We start from the raw sequence: 24,726 nt of genomic DNA on the forward strand, positions 1-24,726 counted from the left end.
AGTTAATACTTCCTCTATTTGTGCTAAACATTCCCTAATTCAATTTAAAGTGGTTCATAGAGCACATATGTCCAAAGATAAGTTAGCGCGTTTTTACTCGCATATTAATCCTTTCTGTGATAGATGTTCGGGGCAGATAGCCTCTTTAACTCATATGTTTTGGTCTTGCCCTACTTTGGAAACTTTTTGGAGAGATATTTTCAATATTATTTCTAAGGTATTAAATATAGATATCTCTCCTCACCCTATTACTGCTATCTTTGGACTACCTAAAATTTCTAGTAATCTTTCCCCTTCAGCCCGTAGAATGATTGCATTTCTTACTTTAATGGCGAAAAGATGTATTTTACAACATTGGAAAGAGCTTAATGCTCCAACTACCTTTTTTTGGTTTTCTCAGACGATTTTATGTTTGAATCTGGAGAAAATTAGAAGTAACCTTTATGATTCTTCATTTAAATTTGAACAGATTTGGGGACCTTTTATTCGATATTTTCATTTAATGTAATATTTACCCTTCTTGTTTTTTCTTCACTGTTTTAATGGAGGTCGGGATTGAGGACGTGATTTTAAGTTTAACTCTGTTTGGTTTCAAGTTAGCCCATTGCTTTGCTTTGCTTTTAGTTAGTTGCACGGTGGGTTTTTTTTTGGGGTTTTTTTTTCTTTTTTTTTCCATTGATATATATAAAATCTAGTATACTATTATGTTATCTTGGTTTCTTATGCTTAAATTACATTGTTTGTAGTATTTTCTTTTTGGTATTGTTATCTTTTGGAATTTTATTATACTTTAACATTGTATTAATGTTTATATGGCTTACCTTTTTTGTATACTTACTCAATAAAAAGATTTAAAAAGAAAGAAAGAAAGGTTTCCAATTCAAATGTAACCATATTGACACTGCAGTTCCCTGTATTGACACTGACCACTTTGAATTAGTTGCACATGGTGAGAAATGTGATTTTTATCTAACCATTTAATGTAGTTGGGATACTAACATGTGGAGACTTAGATAAGGGCTAATAAAAAATTTAATAATAAAAAATAAAAAATTTTGTTAATGAAGACAACTATTTTTACAGTGGGGAAACATGAGGAATGGTCATTTTTAGGTATCAAAAGAGACTTGGTTGACAATTAACTAACTTTACTACTAGCATTCTCATTTAACCCTGCCACATTACAATTAGAACTCTGCACTCCTTATCTCTGCTTGGACTGGGTGAGACTGGAAGTTTGAGGAAAGTTTGATTAGACTGTGTATGTGTTTCGTTCACTTCTATTTATAATTTTTATAGACTTTGCTTATGACTGTAAATATTGAAGACTTTTTGGTAGTGTAATTTTACTACATCTATAGCTTAATTATAAATGTTACAATTGTACTGTAACTCTTTGGATGAAAGCTAAGTTGTTAAGATGTTGGTATAGTTTGCAATTAATAACTGAAGCATATGTTTTTTGACTTGTTTTTAGATATGGAGTAAACATTCAATTTTATAACTTTTCAAATGTTATAAGTTGAATGTTTGAAGATATTTGTGAGCCTGTAATTGGAAAATTTCAGTTCAAAATTTAACTTGACAGCAAAATTATTTTCTGACTGCAAGTACTCCTGGACCCACCCTTCCAGTATTTCTTAGCTTTGTTAAATTCCTGAAAAAACAAGATTGCTCAAATATCAACCTAATTTAGTGCTTTCTGACAGAATGAAACTATCAAGAACAGAGAAATAAAGTTTTCACTTCCCCTCCACTCGGATCTTTTAATTCTTCCCTGGGATACGTATACTGGCAAAGTCAGCATTAAATGCTCATTCCCATTCTCTTGTTGAGGAAGCAGTAATGATGGTGAGTCACCAATGCAAACAGTCCTTTTGGTAAATAGCAGTTTGAGAACATTTGAGTTCATAGACACTTGTGGGGCTTGGTGGGTCAGATGCAGGCTAGATGACATAAGGAGAACAGACTACTTCCCTAACTAAAATGCTGTAAATGAGTTATGTTTTTACTGCAATTTCTCCAGATCTGCGGATTAGAGGTTTGCTCGGGTATAAAATTCGAACCTCACCTAATCATGTCCATTCTTTGCTTACCTCAAGACTGAGTTCTGATAATATTTTCCATATCTAACTTGACCCAGAGATGCTTGCAGAATATTGCACCTGATGTTCTTGACATCTTTTGAAATGCAGTGCAAGTCTTGTTCATCTCCACAGGTTGCTGCCGCCAGCTAAGCTCATCACCAAGACAAACTAGAAACAGATGGCCAAAAAAGCATGTTCTGTCCCAGGCTGCATTCCCCATTCCCTCTTTCGTTGATATTACAGATCATTTTGAAAAGTACACATGAGACTTTTATGTGTATGGCCTGTGTTTCATATCCATTGCTTTGCTATCTCTAACTTGAAAGAGACATCTTAAAATTACTTTCCCATCTTGGATAAAATCCATAATCAATTTCATGGCAGTGTCTATTTAATAAATGTCAGCTAACACAGGCACATGGCATGAATAAAGCACTAAGTTACAGTCTGATCTAACCCAAATCAAATTACAAGTCCTATTTAATCAACTATTCAGTGAAAAGGGTTTAAGTTGGAAAAGTGGCAAAGACCACAACAAAGTTAAAAGTTCACAGTACATTTATTATCAATGTACAGTGGCATGCAAAAGTTTGGGCACCCCAGTCAAAATTTCTGTTACTGTGAATAGTTAAGTGAGTAGAAGATGAACTGATCTCCAAAAGTCATAAAGTTAAAGGTGAAACATTCTTTTCAACATTTTAAGCAAGATTAGTGTATTATTTTTGATTTGTACAATTTTAGGTGAAAAAAAGGAAAAGAGCACTATGCAAAAGTTTGGGCACCCCAAGAGATTTCAGCTCTCATAACTTTTACCAAGGTCTCAGACCTTAATTAGCTTGTTAGGGCTATGGCTTGTTCACAGTCATCGTTAGGAAAGGCCAGGTTATGCAAATTTCAAAGCTTTATAAATACCCTGACTCCTCAAACCTTGTCCCAACAATCAGCAGCCATGGGCTCCTCTAAGCAGCTGCCTAGAACTCTGAAAATTAAAATAATTGATGCCCACAAAGCAGGAGAAGGCTATGAGAAGATAGCAACGTGTTTTCAGGTAGCCGTTTCCTCAGTTTGTAATGTAATTAAGAAATGACAGTTAACAGGAGTGGTGGTGGTCAAGTTGAGGTCTGGAAGACCATGAAAACTTTCCGGGGGGACTGCTCGTAGGACTGCTAGAAAGGCAAGTCAAAACCCCCGTTTGACTGCAAAAGACCTTCAGGAAGATTTAGCAAACTGGAGTGGTGGTGTGCTGTTCTACTGCGCAACAACACCTGCACAAATATGACCTTCTTTCTTTCTTTTTAAATCTTTTTATTAATTATTATTGAAAATCAACAACAGAGAAAAATACATCAAAATAATCAAGATAACATATCCATATGTAGAGTAAAAGTTAAACTATCAACCAGGCTGAACAGTGTATCAATAATAATCAAAAAACAAAGTATTAAAGCATTTTTATGGAAAAAAAGAAAGAAAGAAAAAAAGAACCCTTACTAACTAAAACAGAGAAAACCCCTAATAACTTAAAAAAGAAAGGGGGAAAACCCCATTTGGAGCACAAACCCAGAGCTATGCGCCATACAAGCTTCCATAAAAAAAGACATCAAACCGCCAACCAAATTCATATAACCAAGCATCAGAAAAGGACCACCTTAATTAACTCAAGTCAAATGATGATAACCGGCAAAAGAACCCCACCTTTTCTCAAAGTCAAATTTAGGATCAAAAGTTCGACTTCTAATTTTTTCCAAACTAAGACATAACATCACCTGAGAGAACCATTGTATCAAAGTGGGAGCAGAGGCATCATTCCATTGTAATAAAATAGCCCTTCTAGCCAATAATGTGACAAATGCAATTACATATTGGTCAGATGTAGAAATACTGTGAATATGTTGAGGAATTATACCAAACAAAACTGTCAATTTATTAGGTTTTAAATTGATCATTAAAGCTTTAGAGATTATAGAAAAAGTAGATTTCCAAAATTGTTTCAATAGAGAACACGAGCAAAACATATGTGTCAATGTAGCTATCTCAGTTTTGCATCTATCACACTGACTATTTACATTAGGAAATATTTTGGACAATCTCTCCTTCGTCAAATAATAACGATGTACAATGTTAAATTGAATTAGAGAATGACTGGCACAAATTGAAGAAGTGTTAACCAGCTTCAAAATTCACAACCAATCCTCTGTTATCAAGGTCATATTAAGCTCTCTTTCCCAATCTTGCTTGATCTTAAGTAAAGGACAATAGTAAATTATAAATTTTCCCAATAAAGCCTTTCACTAAAGGGTTCATTTTTAAAATAATGTCTTAACAGGTCAGAATCTTGTATATACGGAAAATTACTTAAATATTCTTGTAAAAAATGTCTGACCTGAAGATACTGCAAAAAATGTGAATATGAGAGAGAGTATTTAGTTACTAATTTCTCAAAGGACAAGAAACAAGTCCATAAAGGAAAAGATTCCTTTATTCCTCCAAAGAGAAAAGGTAGGATCATTAAGTGAAGGTTTAAATAGTTTCGATAAATTAAACTAAAAAGGTTAATTTTTTTAAGATTAAAAAACTTACAAAACTGATACCAAATTCATAATGATTGATTAATCATAGGATTTATATTTAAAATAGAAATTTTTGCTAATTGTACAGGTAAAGGAGCTAATAACAAAGCTAAATGAAATTGTTTCACAGTTTTCAATTCCAAGTCAACCCAAGATGGTCGTTCCTTTTTATCGGTCCAATATGACCAAGAACACGCATAACCTATATTAACCGCCCAATAATACATTCTTAAATTAGGCAAAGTAAGACCTCCATCCTTTTTTAATTTTTGTAAATGACATTTTCCAATTCTTGGTCTTTTATTATTATTATTATTATTCCAAAAAAATATGACCTTCATGGAAGAGTCATCAGAAGAAAACCTTTCCTGCGTCCTCACCACGAAATTCAGCATCAGAAGTTTGCAAAGGAACATCTAAACAAGCCTGATGCATTTTGGAAACAAGTCCTGTGGACTGATGAAGTTAAGCTAGAACTTTTTGCCCGCAATGAGCAAAGGTATGTTTGGAGGAAAAAGGGTGCAGAATTTCATGAAAAGAACCCCTCTCCAACTCTTAAGCATGGGGGTGGATCGTGCCAGTGGCACGGGGAATATTTCACTGGTAGAGGAAAGAATGAATTCAATTAAATACCAGCAAATTCTGGAAGCAAACATCATACCATCTGTAAAAAAGCTGAAGATGAAAAGAGGATGGCTTCTACAACAGGATAATGATCCTAAACACACCTCAAAATCCACAATGGACTACCTCAAGAGGCGCAAGCTGAAGGTTTTGACATGGCCCTCACAGTCCCCCGACTTAAATATCATTGAAAATCTGTGGATTGACCTCAAAAGAGCAGTGCATGCAAGACGGCCCAAGAATCTCACAGAGCTAGAAGCCTTTTGCAAGGAAGAATAGGCGAAAATCCCCCAGACAAGAATTGAAAGACTCTTAGCTGGTTACAAAAGCGTTTACAAGCTGAGATACTTGCCAAAGGGGGTGTTACTAAGTACTGACCATGCAGGGTGCCCAAACTTTTGCTTCGGGCCCTTTTCCTTTTTTGTTATTTTGAAACTGTAAAAGATGGAAATAAAAAAGTAATCTTGCTTAAAATATTAAAGAAATGTGCCATCTTTAACTTTATGCCTTTTGGAAATCAGGTCATCTTTTACTTGTTAAGTTTTGACCGGGATGCCCAAACTTTTGCATGCCACTGTATGTATACTATATACAACCTTGAGACTGGTCTCCTTAAAGGCAGCCACAAAACAAAGAAACCCAATGGTACCCATTTAAAAGAGACAGTTAACACCCAGTGTGCAAAAAAAATCATGCAAACAATAAAAAGTAAGCAAATAACATTGAGAACTAAAGTTAAGGAAAGTGAGCTCACAGCCCCTAAGACTTTCAACAGTGCAGCTAGTCCAGGAGCCAGTTAGTTGCAGGCCACAGCCTCAGTTCAGCGCAGCAATGAGTAAAACTCGCCGACCAGTGAACTGAAAACTGGCCCATTTCTCTCCTCTGGCCTTGACACTCTGATCTTTTCAATCAGGCCAATCCACTTAAATCCGCCAAACATTGAGTTGTTCCTCGCTGTCAGACCCGGGCCCTGCTGCTTCGATGTGCTCTGTTGAAACTCACAATTTACATGTTGCCTTTTCTAATTGTAGGAAGGTCCAATGATTCATTCGGGTGCTGTTATTGCAGCTGGTATTTCACAAGGGAGATCCTCAACATTAAAGAAAGACTTCAAGGTCAGTTTTGCTACTTACTTTCACAGGTCAACCAATGCACAAGTGTTAACTTTGTCAAGAAATGTAGAAAGAAATAGTATTAAGCATCAGTTAAAAGCAAAACCATAAAATGTTAAAAACACTTAACAGGATGGGCTGCAACTGTGGAAGGGAAATTGAGTTAACCTTTAATCAATACATTGAAGGTAAGACAACAAGAGTTAACGAATAAACTTTTCTCAGACTTCCACCTGGGTACAGGTATTGATTGCAACTGACGCTTTGATAGTAAACGCTTCCATTTTCTTCGGGGATCATTCCTAAACAAGATGGCAGAGTTTTTCATTCAAATGTCAGTTATAGTTGATACCTGTACCCTCTGGAAGCCTGAGAAGAGTTAATTTGTCTTGTATGCTGAGAAAGCACTAGATCCATTGTTTTTAAACAAGTGTTAAGTTGCAAAAGAGATTTGAGTTTGAGGGAAATGGATAGAATGAAAGGAATATTTCTGACAAACTGAGAGGTGATTTCGGTGCATAAGAAGCTGTTTAATAGTTCAATAAGGGCATTTGAAGACAAAAATGAACCAATTTTGAAATGTATAAAAATGAGGTAAAATGCTGCTGATGGATACAAACTGACTAATTGCAGGGTAAATATTGTTCGTGGAGATTACTTACTTTGTGTATAAAATTTAGTGGAAATTTTAAGGTAGAAGTATTAATATTTTGTGAACTAGTATGCAATTTCATTCTATCCTGATTTTGCTCCTTCTTTGGATGAATATCATGCAGAAACTCCCAAGAACTACAGGGTTAAAATATCATGTAATATCAGTAAAATCTCCAACCTTTGTTTATCTCTGTGCTGATTAGGAGAAAGCAAAAGATGGGTGTATGTTTTCAACTCCCTGTGGTGCTTGGTTGTGCATATAACCTGTAGCCCCAGAAGTCCCAACACACTAGACCATTGCTATACTGCAATAAGGAATGTTTACCATTCCATGCCCAGACTGCATTTCAGGAACTATGACCACTTGGCTGTCCTCCTCCTACCTGCATACAGACCGAGGCTAAAGAACAAGACTCCTGAGATGAAGACAACAAAGAGTTTGTCACAGGAGGCAGAGAAACAGCTACATGATTGCTTCAAGTTGGTGGACTGGGCCTTGTTTAAAGACACATAAGAGGATTTACATGAACACACCATGTTTGTCATGGAATTTATTAAAACAATTGTCAATGATTGTGTCTCCACAAAATCTTTGAGGCTCTTCCCTGGTTAGGTTCACAGCAGATGGCATTTCATTGGCTTGTTACTCAACCCTGGAACATCTGGACAGAAAGATGAAAACATCAGGATGCTCTTTATTGATTCCAGCTTGGCTTTCCATAGTATCATCTCCAGCAACTTATCAGTAAGCTTCAAGACCTTGTCCTCAATACCTCCTTGTGCAATTGGATCCTTGATTGTGCCACTTGTGGACCCCAGTCAGTTTGGATTGGCAACAACATCTCCATAATGTTCATCAGCAGAGGTGCACCACAAGGCTCTGTGCTTAGCTCTGTGTTCTACTTGCTCTATAAGGGTTCATTATTTTCTTTGCTGATGACACCTCCATCATTGGCTGAATCAAAGGTGGTGATGAATCAGCATATAGAGGGGGATTGAAAATCCACAACAACAACCTCTTACTCAATATCAGCAAGTTCAAGGAGCTGTTTATTGACTTTAGGAGTAGGTAATTGGAGGTTCATGAGCCAGTCCTCATCAGGGGATCAGAGGTGGAGAAGGTCAGCAACTTTGTTATCACTTCAGAGGGTCTGTCCTGGACCCAGCACCTTAAAACAATTGTGAAGAAAGTACAGCAGCACCTCTACTTCCTTAGAAGTTTGCGAAGATTCAGCATGACACCTAAAACTTTTGACTGACAGACTTCTAAAGGTGTGTGGTGGAGACTATATTGACTGGTTGCATCACGTCTGGTATGAATACATTAATGCCCTTGAATGGGAAATCCTACAAAATTACAGCACAGTCCATCATGGGTGAAGCCCTTCCCGCCATTGAGCATGTCTACGTGGAGAGATGTCGCAGGAAAGCAACATCCATCATCAAGGTTCTCTACCCCCAGGTCATGCTCTCGCTGCTGCCATCAGGAAGAAAGTACAGGAGTCTAGGATCTCGCACTAGCAGGCTCAGGAACGGTTATTACTCCTCAACCATCAGGCTCTTGAACCACTTGCAACAACTTCAGTCAGCTGTACTCGCCTCGTCCCTGATCTGTTCCCACAACCTGTGTACTCACTTTCTCACTCTTCACCTCATTTTGTTGACATTTATTACTATTATTATCATTATTTCTGTATATGCTCAGTGTGTTATCTTTTGTAATTGGTAGTTTGTCAGTCCTGTTGGGTGCAGTCTTTCATTGTTTCTATTGTGTTTCTTGGATTTACTCTATTGTGCTTCTTGTGTATGCCTGCAAATAACCGAATCTTAGGAATGTATATGGTGACATATGCAGAATGTACTTTGATAATAAATTTACTTTGAACTTTGCATGTTATTTGAAAATTTATGGATATAATTCTTTTGAAGAAGTTTATTGATATTCTGAAATATTCCTCAACTGTCATTGACATAAAGACATTCAAAGAACTTTAAATGAAAGGATACTCCTGCAACTGGGGGCAAGATCGATTTCTGTATTGTTATTGTCCAGTGGACAAGCTGAAATCATGTAGAAAATTGAGAAAGTTAAGTGTCTTTTGCTTCTCTGTTTCAGATATTTGAGTATTTTCGTAGAGATACTGAAAAAAGAGATTTTGTATCTGCTGGAGCTGCAGCAGGAGTTTCTGCTGCTTTTGGTGCCCCAGTAGGTAAGCAGTAATGCACTTACATTGAGTATCTAAAGACCACATAGAACTTATAGGTTAGTTTACAGAATATTCCAATAGTTCCTAAACACAATATTTTCATGTAGATGAGGCTTTACTTTTGAACCTTCAAGAGGAAATCTTAAATTCTGCCTGAGGGTCATGAAAGATCAAAGTAGGATCTGCTTAATAGTTAGCAGAATCCATGATGTACCTCAAAAGAACATTTGTGGAAGCCCTGCTAGCCTCATCAATTTTGTTAACTTTGCTTCCAACTTCTGCCCTGCTCTTAAATTTACTTCATCCGTCTTTGACACCTCTCTCACCTTTCTTGAAGTCTCTACATCCATCTTCAGAGACAGATTATCTACAGGCATCTTTCACAAACCCACGTACTCCCACAGTTATATTGGCTATGCCTCCTACCCTGTCACTTGTAAAAATGCTATTCTCTTTGCTCAGTTCCTCCACCTCTTCTGTATTTATTCTCAGGATGAGACTTTCTATTGCATGGTATCTGAGATGTGCCCTTTTTTTTCAGAAAATAGGGTTTTCTTTCCACCACTACAGATGCTGCCATCACCTTTATCTCTTCCATTTCCTGCATGCCTGCCCTTAGCCCAGTCTCCCAGTCCTGTACATAAGAAGAATGGAGTACCACTTGTCCTTGTCTGCCACCCACAAGCCTCAGCATCCAACACATTATTCTCTGCATGCAATACTCCAGACTAACTGGAGTTTTATAAAGCTGCAGCATAACTTCCTGGCCCTTGAACTCACTGCCTCGATTAATAAAGGAAAGTATGCAATTTGCCTTCTTATTCCCCCTATCAAACTGTGTAGTCACTTCTGGGAGCCCAAAATTCCTCTGTTTCTCAATAATGTTAAAGATCTTGTCATTAACACTGCACAGAATTGGAAAAAGTTGCAAATTGAGCTAATTTCATCATGGGCACTAGCCTCCCCAGCATCGAGGACATCTTCAAAAGGTAACACCTCAAAAAAGGATCAAGGACTTGAATCAGGATTAATATCACTGGCGTATGTCATGAAATATGTTATTGTGCAGCAGCAGTGCAGTTGATAATAAAAAAGCTATAAAATTACAATAAAACATTAAAAAATTAAACTAAGTAAGTAGTATAAAGAGAGAGCAAATAGAAAAAGAATCGTCGTGTACGTGGATTCAGTGTCCATTCAGAAATTAGAAATTGTTCCTAAAATATTGAGTGTGTGTCTTAGGCACCTGTATCTCCTCCTTGATGGTAGCAATGAGAAGAGGGCACGTCCTGGGTGATGGGCATCCTTAATGATGGATGTAGCCTTTTTGAAGCATCAACTTATGAAGATGTCCTCAGTGCTGGGGAGGCTAGTGTCCATGATGGAGTGGGCTGAGTTTGCAACTTTCTGCGATCTTTTCTGATCCTGTGCAATGACCCCCTCCATACCAGATGGTGATGCAGCTAGTTAGAATGCTTTCCACAGTACATCTGCAGAAATTTGCTAGAGTCCTTAGTGACAAACCAAATCTCCTCAAACTCCCAATGAAATATAGGCACTACTGTGCTGCCTTTATATCAATAATGGAGACCATTGTTCACAATTAATTGTCATGTTTAGCTTCACTGCTATGGTAACCGTTATACAATTAATTTTTGTACTAATCTTAATTTTTTTGCACTTTGAAAATATAGAAAATGTGAAAAGTTGACGGATCCCCATTCTAAACTGAGTATTTCCTAGCTGAAAAGAACAGCCAAATTTTAGCCCGTCATCATTTTTCTATTTGAGTTATGATTTGGGAAATTAATGTTTTTTACCCCATGATTTGTGGTTAAGGATACATTGTAATATGGATTAAAGTCTTGTTATTTTTTTAAAAATTATATTCTTTTACCTACCATTGTCAAATTGAATGATTGTTTTACAATTCAGCCTCCTCATAAATGTATAATTAATTTTGTAGGTGGTGTTCTTTTCAGCTTGGAAGAAGGGGCTTCTTTCTGGAACCAAATGCTGACCTGGCGTATTGTAAGTAGACAGAGGCTTCCAAAATAGAATACCTAAAGGTTACCATAGCAATGGTGGCATGTATGATCGTCTTCACCACCTCCTGAGATACTGTGCAAGAACCCATTCTCTTGTCCGTTCATAGTTCTACCTAAATCTTTTCATTCTTCCTCAATCTGCACCACGCTGCTCAGTAATTCAATTTCTTTCCTCTCAGCACTGATAGCAGTCATCCTGGCCAGAAACGATGTTCTTAGTGTCTGGAACACTGGTTCATCTTCTAAAACTCTTGGCATGTTTGCTGCTTCAACCTTCTCCAATATTGATTTCTCATGATATACCAATGTGAAGCTGTTCTCTAGCTCCTGCTTGTACCCAAGTTAGCAGAGCAATGACATTATTGTCTAGAGCTTCCCCTCTGCTTGTGTAGCCACTGTTCTTTCTCTTGAGTTTTTGCCTTCCTTGTCACTATCACAGGTTTTCCCAGATTACATTATCAGATCCAGGAGAATGGATGCTGGCGATTTACTTCCAAGTTCAAGAATAGCAGGAACTGGACTGCAAATTGAATCTTAAAATGCAACTGCCTGAAATCTAGGTTGCGTGGCAGTTTTGAAACAATTCTATTGCTCCAGATTTTATACAGTGTCTCTTAAGGGAAAGATTGGTGTAACTATCATGACTGATTTCCAGTTTGCAGTGTGTTTGCTTCCAGCATTTCGAACAGTCTCTGAAAGTAAGCGCTTCCTTATGCTGACAGTACATTTCTACCGGCCTGTAATTTATTTCTTTAAGGTGAATTTGATCCTTAGAATCTACCATCTTTATTCCAGTTCTTTGCTTCAATGATTTCAACATTTACTTTGAACTTTGTCCTGAGTATCTACCATGGCAATCCAGGTGATCTGTCAAGCCCAGGTTTGATAAACTTTGGACAATTTCAAAGTGAGGTAAGAAAAAGTCAAACAATGTATTTTATAACTGAAACATTTGGTTATTTCATTATGAATAGTTTGAATAAAGTGCAGTTTCATGTAAAAATACACAAGCATAGCAAATGTTATTTCTGTTTGGGACGGACTATCTTCATGATTGATCACAGAATTATAGAATTATAACGCAGAAAGATGCCCTTGCCCCTGTTGTAGGAGTGGGAGGGGGATGGGTAAGTATTAACCAGACTTAATGCACACAAAATGCTGGAGGAACTCAACAAGTCATGCAGTATAAATGTAGAGAAATAAACAGTTGACATTTCAGACGGAGTGCTTATGAAGGGTCTTGGCCCAAAATGTCAACTGTTTATTCCTTTTCATAGATGCTGCCTGATCTGCTGAGTTCCTCCAGCTTTTATAGTATGTGTGTTACTCTGGATTTCCAACATTGGAAGAATTTCTCAAGCTTGTGGTCAGATCAATATTGCTTCCCAGTCCTTGACTGTGGCCTTGCTCATTCAAGTTCAATCAATGTCAGAATTTTTATTCTTAGTAAGCGTTGCTTATTTATGGTTGGGAAGTAGGTCAGGAAATCGAATTGTTCCTGTATTGTTCTCATAGTCTTGGCAGGAGAATTACAATAGTTTTGCAACAGTATAATATTAAAATAAAAATGTAACAATTTTTAGGGCTATATTTTAATCACTTCTGTGATTTCTCTTGATTTATTTACATTGCAACTTTTGTTTTTGTATGCAAGAGTTATTCTAATTTTTGCTGGGGTTTCCCTCCTTGTGGGTGTGATAGCATGGGGTGCTTTCTATATTAGTACCGATAAATAGTATTTCATTTTTGAACTAGTAGGAAACTGGAAATGAAAGGACAGTGAAGATATTTTGGGAGTTTACGCATAGCAGTTGTTTGAACCTAATTTGTCCAAGAAACAGAACACTTCAATTTGCTCAGCAGCTGGATTGCATTTGTATTGAACGTTAGTTAGACCACCTTCTGGAGTAGTTTCTGTTTTTTTTTGCATCATCTCAGGTGTCTGTGCTTGTAGTACGGTATAGGTGTCCTAGGATTATGGAGGATCTTTCTGATTGTGATATATGATATGAAGCATTTAAGATTTTAAATAATTTTGATAGATATTATTATAAAGAAACTATTGCTTCCAATGAAAGGAGTATTGGGAGGATATTTTCTTTTTTGGGAATTATAGTAGATAATAAATTATTACTAATTTAGGAGAGAAATTGGAAAGAAACTTGTCATTCAAAGATCAATAGGAACTTGAAATCCTCAGTATGTTTTTAATATTCATGATGGAATGGTCATGTTCGTTATACATTTTTACAGGCAATGTTTTGACACACCAAATATTACTTCTGTTCTGCATGTTATAAATGACCTTCCAAAATTACTAACACATCCAAATCACTTCTATAGAGTATGCTAACTGTGGAGTATAAAAATTGTGGGTAGCTTAATGATTCATGTCTTTTTTTTTGAAGTGGGATTAGTTAATGTTCTGGAAAAATGGTAATTATTTGACTGTTTAAAATACATAATTTGTTTACTTGAAGCACTTAAGATTTTAAATAATTTTGGTAGGTTTTATTACAAAGAAGCTATTGCTTCTAATGGAAGGAGTAATGGGAAGACGTAATCCTTTTTGGGAATATAGTAGATACTAATTGATATTATTAACAGATCTTAGAGTAGATTTTAAAGCTTATATTTATAATGATTATCTGGTACCCAACTGCAGTTAGCTTTAATACTTTATTATTTTGGCTAATACTGTGTTAATAAAGTACAAATTTACAAAGTAGTTCTCTGCTTGACTTGGAAAGAATAAATTCTATTTTCTTATTAGTGTGGTTAAGAATTAAACTTTGAAGGATACTTGCTATGAACTGTTGGCTTTCCAAGCTGTGATGCAGAGTGATGAACAAACATGTCCAATGACAATTTAAATTTATGAAATTTAGACTAGAATTTTAATGATTCTTAGTAGAATACGTAATTTAATACAAAACAGGGTAAAGGTAAAATAGGCTTTGTGCACATTTAGGCTCAATTTCTGTTGCAAGTTTTCTTTTCATTTTATCAAATCTGCTTTGCTTTGATTTGTCATTCTCAATTTATAGTGTCAACATTTCTTAGTTCATTTAATTTATATTATCAACCTTTAATCATTTGACTGTTTACTTATCTTAGTTAAAACAATTTTTTGGGTTATTGAATATGTTAGTTATTACTGAATATTGTAAAATAACTTGATAATTTCATTTACTAAACTAGAAAGCTATGGTAGTATTAATTGCTCAATTTCAATTTATTTTACTTTCTTAACAGGCCGTACAATATAACTGGTATGAAATCCCTCTGTTTATATGTGTGGGTGCAATTGGTATGTATTTTTTTTTATCTAGATAAAGTATAGGCAGCCCACCAAATAATATGCTTTTTGATTATGGCATCATAGCCCATGCTCAGTCATCAAGGATTAATAATAATTAGATTTAACAGTGTTTAAAAACTAATTAAATATCCACATATAAACTTTATCCTGTATGACTTCAGGGAGGAACTTGCTTCAAGAATGAATTTACTTTTGGGTTTCATATTTCTGATTTGATGTTACCTGAATTACTTCTATTAGACTATTGTAATACCATTACTTTTAGTTATCTGTTTTTTAATGTATCACAACAGTTTTACTTAAGATTTTTTACCTCTGTAACTGAACTATATAGTTATTTTGTATTTGTGGATGTACCTTTTCAATTCACTTCTGATGTCAGTAGAGTACTTGTAAAGGCTGGGTATAGCTTTTCCCTCACTATCAACATCTGGCTATTGGAGTGCAAAGTATTTCTCTTACAGGAAATTGTAATAAAATCTCATGCAAAATAAAAATAAAATATCTAAGGCTAAGCTTTGGTGGTCAGCTTTGCTTTCCACACCACCAATATTAAATTGAGAAGTTATCCATAAAGTCAGCTTAACTATGAATATTTGTTCATAAAACAGAAGACATTTGAGTATTTGTCAGCTTGTACTTTGCTTGCTTCCTCTATACTATTGCCATTGTAATTGATATCGTATCTCTTTCATTCTTTGGTTGTTAACCTTAACATCATATGGACCTTTTGTTAACTTGTCATCCTTATGTGTATTTTCATGACAGGGTCTTCAGAGTTGCATGAAGACCATTTGCTATTCTTCCACAATGTTATAAATTGCTGATTCCTAGAGTCCAGTGCTTATATTAGGCTATCATATAGAGATATGGTTACTTTGGTATTCATTTTTGAATTCCCAAATGAGTTTGCCACATAGACCAATACAAGTGGCAAAAAATCCGAAACAGATAAATCTTAAACCACTCAGTACTTACTGCGGTACCTGTGGAGCTGGAAACTGAATGAAAGTTCCCATGTTTAAATGAATGCAATATTTATTTCAAAATCAGTATCAAAAATTCTTCCTGGGGTAACTGAAACGCTCACTAGATACAGCTATTTAATTTGCACCGATGGCTTCCATGAGTTCTTTAGAATTTTTTCTCGGTGCCAAGTGAGTACATGCTTGTGCCTGTGTAACAGGTTTTATTGCTTTCTATAATCACGTTCCACATTGATCTGTCTGGAACCATTCTCCAAGTGTGCACTTCATCATTCCATCTTTCAGGCTGTGCAGTTCTGTCTGAGAGTTGCACCTAGCTCTGTATACATTTTTTAACCTTCATGTCTTGCAGTAAATACTGCACTGCCATTTCCATTCTACAAACTTCACTGTTTTTAACTATAGATACTCTTTGCATGTTCATTTTTTTTTGATTAAACAACCGCTGCAGATGGTGTATTTTGTACAGGTTGAATTCCGGGAGACATTGTTCTTGTTAGATACTTCTTGTAACTTACAATTCGTAAGGAAATCAAAAATAATTAACTAGTTTTTGTTTATAATTGCTGTGGCAGGTAGAATTGAACAAACTTTTCTGATTATTTATAAAACCTATTAAATTATTACATTGTCCCTATTTCAGGTGGCATACTGGGTGCAGTATTCAATAGACTGAATTACTGTCTTACCATGTTTAGAATCAGGTAAGTTCTTCAAAACTTCCCCCTTCCATGCCACCTTTATTCTGGCTTCTGCCCTCTTCCTTTCCAGTACAGATGAAGGGTCTCAGGCCGAAATGTTAACTGTTTATTCCCCTCCATTGATGCTACCTGAGTTTCTTCAGCATTTTGTGTCCTAAAGTTCTAAAAATAATTTTTAATTCTTAAGAATAATTTTTGTTTAATTAAAGTGGACACGTTGAGAGAGAAATGCAAGCAGTGGCATCTGTAGAGATTTGTTTAAAAACACTTTATAAAAATAATTCTTCATAAAAAGAATTACAATTATTACCTAGATTTGTTTTATTTGTAGTGCCTTTGATGACAAATTTAACTTGAACCAAATTGGTTTGTAATTTTGTGATCCACAATTCTGAATTGGGGAAATTAAGTTTTGTATATTCAGAGCAAAGTTCTATGAACGAGTGCAGAGTATTTGCTGAAAAGCACATTTGTGAAATATATTTTTAAGATTTAACTTGTCAACAACAAACTAGCAGTAAGCAAGTTCAGCTTTGAGCTTGCTTTACCAATTTGTTAGCTGGATCATTGTGCATTTGATCCACACCCTTTTGATACTCTTGCGCAACAAAATTCTTTTGATCTGAAATTTTTAATTGATTCACTTGCAGCCTTGTAGGGAAAGGATTTCAGATTTTCATCTCCCAAGGGTAGAAGATGAAAAGAATTCTTCCTGGATTATCAAATGATATTACAACAGTTTTGGGATGATTTCTGTATCCTTTACACCCTCTCGAGACAAATCAGTTTCTCTTTCACATCTATAAGTTCTATTTCCTAGGCATCAATTATGGACTTCAGTGTCACTTTTGATTAGGATTTGAGTTTAAGTTTGTGCTGTTACTACCTCATCCACTTCTCTGATATAAACTTAACACATTTTGTTTTGTATGGAGATGAAGCTCAACGTTTTATTTGGACTTTCTTATTACTATTTATTTTCTCTACACTTTTTTTCCAAAATTATGTGCATTCCTTTCTTTGCTGTACCAAGTTTAAAGAAAAATGTTCAAATGCACTATGTACAGTAATCCCCGATTACTAAAATAACTAGCTTGACCTTAGAAAAAAAAATCTAAATAAAATACTGGCTGTTGCAAAAATCTTCAGAGTTAATTAAGGGCACGATGAGCTGCAGCTGTGCATTTTCACTGCTGCTGTCTGATTAGGTTTCCATGTCCGCTGTGTATGGAACAAAACAATGTATACATTACCACAGATCTTGTACTTGCTCTTAAAGGAATGCAGCTGACTTACCAACTGCTTTAGTTCTTTCTTTATAACCTGCAAGTATGGGAAATATTTAGATTATCATTTCACTTTTTATACACGTGGAACATGAAGGCTAAATCATGCTAATCCCCTATTTTCTATCATTTCCAGCAGTTCTCTCCCATTTCCCCTTTTGCATAAATAAGCACAGTAGTAAATCTGATAGAGATTTGCGAATTAAGTTTTGATTAAGTTACCAAATTAATGAACTGTACAGGTTTATGGAAGAGAACATTAACTTGCTTTTATTGTGTCCAAAAAGGTATATTCATCGTCCTTGCCTACAAGTAATTGAGGCAATGCTAGTTGGAGCAGTGACAGCTACAGTGTCTTTCGTTATGATTTATGCTATGTATTCCAGTGACTGCCAACCTCTTGGAGAAGATCCAATTAAATATCCCCTTCAAGTAAGTTTTTGTCATTTCTTCAGAAAATTTATGGCATTGGTTTTCGGAAATCAATTTTTATTTAACAGCTCTTTTGGGAGGAAAGAGTGGGTATGGAAACATTGCAGATTAATTTGCATGTTTATGTTAGTTTAAATAATTGCTGTTTGGGTGCAGACAATTGTACAGGACCTCCTCAGTGATCCAAGCTGGTAGTATTAAGAACACTGAGGAATCAACTAACCAACTGGGAGTTTTATTTGTAGCTTGCATATAAAAATTAGCCATATGGGTAAGGTACTGAAGGGTGATCTGCATCAATGATGCTATATCCAGGTACTCAATGTGTGGAAAGGGGAAAAAAAATGACTAAAATCAAAAAGAAATCATCCATATGTAATTATTTAATCAGAACTATAGTGGTAAATACAATGTTAAACATGATCTCAGCTATTTAACTATTGCAGGTAAATAACAGAAACTGTGCATGATTCAGCAATTTATATTGCATATTCGTTTCTGTTTTTCTACAAGCAGTCTGCTCATTGCAAAATTAAATTGTGGCCATTATTGAACTAAAATTGTGAACAGTTAGATTTAACAGAATGCTTTTCTTTTCCTTCTTTGATATCTAAAGGCAGCAGATTGTCTGACCTAATGGTTCAGTGGTTTATATTGTGATAAGGTTGTATTCTAGATGTATACTGAGTTAGCTGATTTTTTATTTTTGAAAAGGTTGTGGAATACCTTGCATTAACAAGGAGTTAATTCAATCTCGCTGCATCTGATTGCTGTCCAGTCTGCATAGTTGAAATGTGGATTAAATATGTTCCCTCATTGTTGAATAATGCACCTCCTCTCCCTGGAATACAACATAATATATTGCTCCAATAGTAAAATTAGACATCAACTGCCTACCTTGAATGTATCCAGTGGGGATTCGTTGTCTCAAGAAGGTTGTGGGGGGGGAAACTTGTAAGGAAAAATGAATTTAAAAAAATGTTTATTGTACTATGCTCTTATATCATTGCTTATTAGCTGATTAATTTGGAATTTTAGTAGCAGGTTTTCACTTTGCTAATGCTACATTTTTCAGATGATTAGAAATAGAGGGAAAAATAGATATTGGGAAAAAAAGAAATCAAATATTGGGTGTTATGTATGATTGCTTTAGGAATTTGACAAACTGGAATGTGAATGTCAAACCTCCTGTGTAGTTTCATTATTTTCATCCAAAAAGATTAACACTCTCTTGTTTAATTGTAACACATTTATCATAATGACATTATTTATGTAATTTCAGCTGTTTTGTCCAGACGGAGAATACAATGCAATAGCCACAACATTCTTTAACACTCCTGAAAAGAGTGTTCGTAGTTTGTTTCATGATTCTCCAGGTCAGTGTTCATTATGTGTAAAATCTATTGAACTACTATTACCATTTTATTGAATTCCCTTTAAATGGTGGTTTATAGTTTTTTTAATATATACTATTTATTTCCACCTGAGTTTTATAGAACTACAACATTACCTAGCAACTCTTGAAACCAGATTAATGAAGGCCAGCACTCCATATGCCTTCTTTAACCACCCTATCAACTTGCATGGCAAGTTTAAGGGATCCATGGACGTGGACTCCAAGATCCCTCTGTTCTCCACATTACTACAGTCCTGCTATTAACCTGTATTCTGCCTTCATGTTTGATCTTCCAAAGTGAATCACTTTACATTTTTCTGGGTTGAGCTCCATCTGCCATTTCTCAACCCATCACTGCAACCTGTCAGTGTCCTACGACTATCTTCTACACTCTCTGCACTATCCACAACTCCACCAACCTTTGTGTCGTCTGCAGATTTACCCTTTCCCTTCCTCAACAAAGTCATTTATAAAAACACAAAGAGCAGGATCCCAGTGCAGATCGCTGGAGAACACCACTGGTCATTGACTTCCAGGAAGAATATGCTTCATCTACAACCACCCTCTGCCTTCTATGGGCAAGCCAATACTATATCCACACAGCCAGGTTTCCCTGCATCCATGCCGCCTCACTTTCTGAATGACCCTACTACGGGGAACCTTATCAAACGTCTTGCTGAAATCTGTATACATCGCATTCACTGCTCTATCTTCTGAATTCTCTGAGGGAACTTAAAAGTAGAATTAGTTTGATTAGTTGAATGTTATAAATTTAAACCTGTTATAGTACTGTGCAAATGTCTTGGGCGCATACATCTAGCTAGGCTGCCTAAGGCTTTTGCAGTTTGTATTTTCAATGTGGAGTGGAGAGTGAGTTTGTAAATCTAGCTGAAGCAAAAGATGTTGAGAATGGTGAAAGTGGAGCGCAGCAGGAGGGTAGTGAAATAGGTGGCGGAAGAGGAGTGCCAACAGTGGAGGGTGGCACAGGTGCAGTCACACCCTGTCCTGAGACACCAGGCAAGGTCACTTAGTTTATTGATCATTGCAGAATGTCTCTTGTACTTCCTGATCCTTCCCCTCTCCCTTCCCGGTTTCCGACCATGATTCCTCTCTCCTTGCCCCTTTCACACTCTCAGTCCACAATAGAGACCCATATCTGAATCAGGTTTATCATCACTCACTTATGTCATAAAAAAATTTTTATAGTGCAATATATAAAATTATTACAGTACTGTGTTAAAGTCTAAGACAATACTATATATTCAAGTCCAGTATTTATTTGATCTGTATGATGTGTTTTTGCAGGTTCATACAATCCTGTGACTCTGGGCTTGTTCACATTAAGTTACTTTTTCTTGGCATGTTGGACATATGGCTTGGCTGTATCTAGTGGAGTATTCATTCCATCTTTATTGATTGGTGCTGCATGGGGAAGATTGTTTGGAATATTTCTTTCCTACTTTTCAGCTGACGCAGTAAGTTTGATCTTTGTTCATAATCTTGAAATCTATGAACATTCTGTGAACTTTTGGTTATTTTCTAAAGTGCAAATTTCATAACCATATAAATGCCTTCCATTTCACTCCCGAGCGCTCATAGCAATTGATTAATACTTTATTAAATATATTTTAGGGTTTTACTTGGCAAATTTTGTATGATGGTTCCCTTCTCCGGAGATTCCACCTAAGCAGAATGTTTCCTAGTCAGTTTTGAGGTCTGGGGAAAATTGAGTTTTGCTTCTTCAGAAAGGAAACTATTTTAGTTGTCATAATTTTGACTGTACATCTTCAAGAAAGATTAGGTAAATGTATGTAATGTCCTACTGTAGAAGTGAGCAATTTAATAAAGATGTATTGTGTAAAAACCCATTATTTGTAGGAATATAGCTAGCCTTTCAATGCTAGAGAAAACTGAAGCTTTCATTGAAATTTGACGAAGGAATTATGAAAACTATTTGATTTTGTTTTCTTGTTAATCTGTGCTACGATGCAGCAGGTATTGCTGCTGCATCACAGTTTGAACCTGATCTTTCATGTTGTATGTTTGGGTTAGCATGCTGTCCCTGTGATTACTTAGGTGCTAACTTTTTCTTCATTCCAATCTGCAGACTTGGGCTGACCCAGGAAAGTATGCTCTAATGGGAGCAGCAGCTCAACTTGGTGAGTGTATTTCCTGAGCTGGGTCGGAGTATTCGCAGTTAATTGAAGTGGAAGATTTCTCATTAATCCCATGTTGCCATATTTTTTAAATCTGTTTGATGCTTTGCATAATCTACAGTATTCGAAGCTCTGAAAACAGTTGTTCATCCCATTTGCAGTCAATAGAACTATTTACAGTTCTCTTATTAATTTTCTGACTCCCCCCCCCCCCCAATCATGATATCCATATGATTTTTCTCTTCCTTGTGTGTTTATCTAGCTTTCCTGAAATGTATTTATGTCATTAGCATCAATTATTCATTCTGGTAGCAAATTTTACATCCTAACCAGGATTATTCTTTCACTCAGAAGATAGTGCCATGATTTGTGCCACCTTAAGATGCTGGAAGCCTTTAAACAACAGAACACTATCTCACCCCAAAAGGCGAGCACCCAATTAGAAGTCGGCTTGATGCTTACAATGTGCACAATTATTTATCGTAGCCCTTATTTTGCTATTTCATATTCACCTTACTATCATATTTTCATTCTTTTTTTTTTATGGAGTGTTGACCTTGGCCATTAATTTATGATTCAATATGATTACGACAGGAAAGGATGGGTTTTGTACTGGCTACCTCTTGTGAATAGCAGGGCTGTTGGTGTCATACAAGTTTGCGGTTCACATCTCTATTTTAACAGAAGCCTTGACTACATCTTTACCCTTCACACATTGGCTTCTATTTTGATATTATTTTGTGGTCTGAATTCATTCTTTCATAATTCTTAAAGCTTTTATTTTAACCTGGCATTTCAATATTTAATCTTTTCATTAAGTTACACCTTTACGATTATTATTTCATTCTCTTTAATATTAAAGGGGAGTTGAGAAAATAATTCATTCAGTAAGTTCTCTGAGCCAGAGAGAGGTGAAAGCAGAAGCCCTATTCGTATTTTAAAAATAGAAGTTCATGGATGTGTTTGTGAAAGAACAGTGACCTGCAATGCTGTAGATCAAGATCTAGGAATTTGAGTTGACCTGAAGTCTACTTTTGGCTTATGACATAACTGTTCTGAATGACTTCTATGCTATAGTATCAGCAAACTGACTTTGAAATCCTCATAATCAGAATCAAGTTTATTCTTACAGATGTGCATCATGACATCCGTTGTTTCCTGGCAGCAGTAAAGTGCAAAATGTAAAAAAAAATTTTTTTAAGTCAAGATGAAAAATTAAATAAATCGTGCAAAAGATGAATAGTGGGTAGTGTTCGTGGCCTCACAGACTGTTCAGAAATCTAATGGCTGAGAGGAAGAGGCTGTTCCTAAAATGTTTAGAGTGCATCTTCAAACTCCTGTACCACCTCCCTGATGGTAGTAATAAGAAGAGAGCATATCCAGGATCATAAAGGTCCTTAATGATGGATGCCGCAGCCTTGAGGATATCCTACTAAAGATGTCCTCAGTGGCAGGGGAGGCTTGTGCCCATGATGGAAGTGGCTAAGCCTACAACCCAGTAAGATGGCACCATTAAGTGGTGACTTTTTGTTTGCTCCTCCAATGCAAATCATCAAATACAGTGGATTCCTGTTAATTGGGACATATTAGGGCAGGTACATTTTGATCCAATTAAGCGGCTGCCCCAATTAGCTGAAGTTTCAGGGGAATAGTAAAAAAGGTAAAGAAAAATAAGATAAGCTCAGTAATAAACTATGTATTTAAATGAAAAACAGTACAAATTAGAACACTCCCAATACTAGTGCAGTACTATAAAAATTGTATTTTAGTTCCTAATACTCATCAACAGAGGAATACATCTGTGTGGCATTCTTTTGACTGTAAATGAACAAAATCAGCGCAGACACCTAATACAGATGACAGACTGTGTACAGTGATTTCAATGATTGCATTCTCCAAATATTCATTTTCATTGTAACATTCAAGATGATTGTTGATCCCTTCAAATTCTTTGTAGTTTTTAAAGTAGTGAAATCATTTCAGTTTCACTCCCGGCCATTTCTGGTATCAGTAAGCCTGAATGCTGGAAACTGCTGTACGCAAAACAGTTCTGAATTGTCTTTTTGCTAACTATCAGTGACAAAATCAAGCACATGCAACTGTCGCTATTTGAAAACTATTTATACAATCTCACTCGCTGTTCACTTAGCCTTCGATCTCATGGACAATAGTAATACCTACATCAGGTTGCCATTTATTGACTACAGCTCTGCGTTCAAAATAATCATACCCTCAGTAACCAAACTGAATCTGCAACTGGATTCTTGACTTTATTACCGGGAGACCATAGTCTGTGCAGATCAGAAATCACATCTCCTTCTCGTTGACTATCAGCACTGGCGCACCTCAGGAATGTTTGGTTAGTCTGCTGCCCTGTTCTCTGTCCACCCATAACTGTCTGGCTAAGCAGAGCTCAAATGTCATCTATAAGTTTGAATTTCACACAAGGAGTGAGATAGATTATTGGTTGAGTGGTGCTGAAACAACAACCTTGCACTCAACCTCAATAAGTCCAAAGAATTGATTCTGAAGTTAGGGAAGAGGAAGTTAAAGGAACACCCACCAGTCCTCATCGAGGGATCAGAAGTGGAAAGGGTGAGCAGTTTCAAGTTCCTGGGTGTCAGCATCTCTGAGGATCTATCATGGGTCCAATGTATTGATGCAATTACAGGAACTTGAAGCTACAGTATATTTCATGAGTTTGAGGAGAATTGGTATGTCACCAAAGAGACTCACACATTTCTACCTTTGAGAGTATTCTAACTGGCTGCCTCATGGTCTAGTATGGAAGGGCCACCGCACAGGATTGAAAAAAAACTGCAGAAAGTCGTAAACTCTGCCAGCTGATGGGCACTAGCCTCCCCAGCATCCAGGGTACCTTCAAAAGGCGATGCCTCAAAAAGGTGACCGTCATCACTCAGGACTTGCCCTCTTCTCATTGCTACCATCAAAAAGGAGGTGCAGGAGCTTGAAAACACGTACTCAATATTTCATGGACAGCTTTTTCCCCTCTGCCATCAGATTTCTGAATGGACAATGAACCTTTGAACACTACCCCAGTATTTTTGTCCTACTGCACTGCTTTTAAATAAATAAAGCAATTTATTTCTTTTCTTATTATGTATTGCAGTGTACTGCTGCT

At 36.2% G+C, this 24,726-nt stretch overlaps 1 protein-coding gene across 1 annotated transcript in view; it reads left to right on the plus strand.

The window, feature by feature from the left end:
- clcn7 (chloride channel 7) overlaps positions 1–24,726 on the plus strand; it is a 73,168-nt gene that overhangs the window by 27,929 nt on the left and 20,513 nt on the right. The window contains exons 9-18 of the mRNA XM_063059029.1: positions 6,313–6,396; positions 9,164–9,257; positions 11,221–11,285; positions 12,098–12,214; positions 14,561–14,615; positions 16,257–16,317; positions 17,888–18,032; positions 19,315–19,408; positions 20,734–20,903; positions 21,536–21,587. Of these exons, the coding sequence (XP_062915099.1) occupies positions 6,313–6,396; positions 9,164–9,257; positions 11,221–11,285; positions 12,098–12,214; positions 14,561–14,615; positions 16,257–16,317; positions 17,888–18,032; positions 19,315–19,408; positions 20,734–20,903; positions 21,536–21,587 (937 nt within the window). The remainder of the gene's footprint in view (positions 1–6,312; positions 6,397–9,163; positions 9,258–11,220; positions 11,286–12,097; positions 12,215–14,560; positions 14,616–16,256; positions 16,318–17,887; positions 18,033–19,314; positions 19,409–20,733; positions 20,904–21,535; positions 21,588–24,726) is intronic.

The sequence above is a fragment of the Mobula hypostoma genome, chromosome 9 (assembly GCF_963921235.1).
Source record: "Mobula hypostoma chromosome 9, sMobHyp1.1, whole genome shotgun sequence".
Lineage (NCBI taxonomy): Eukaryota > Metazoa > Chordata > Chondrichthyes > Myliobatiformes > Myliobatidae > Mobula > Mobula hypostoma.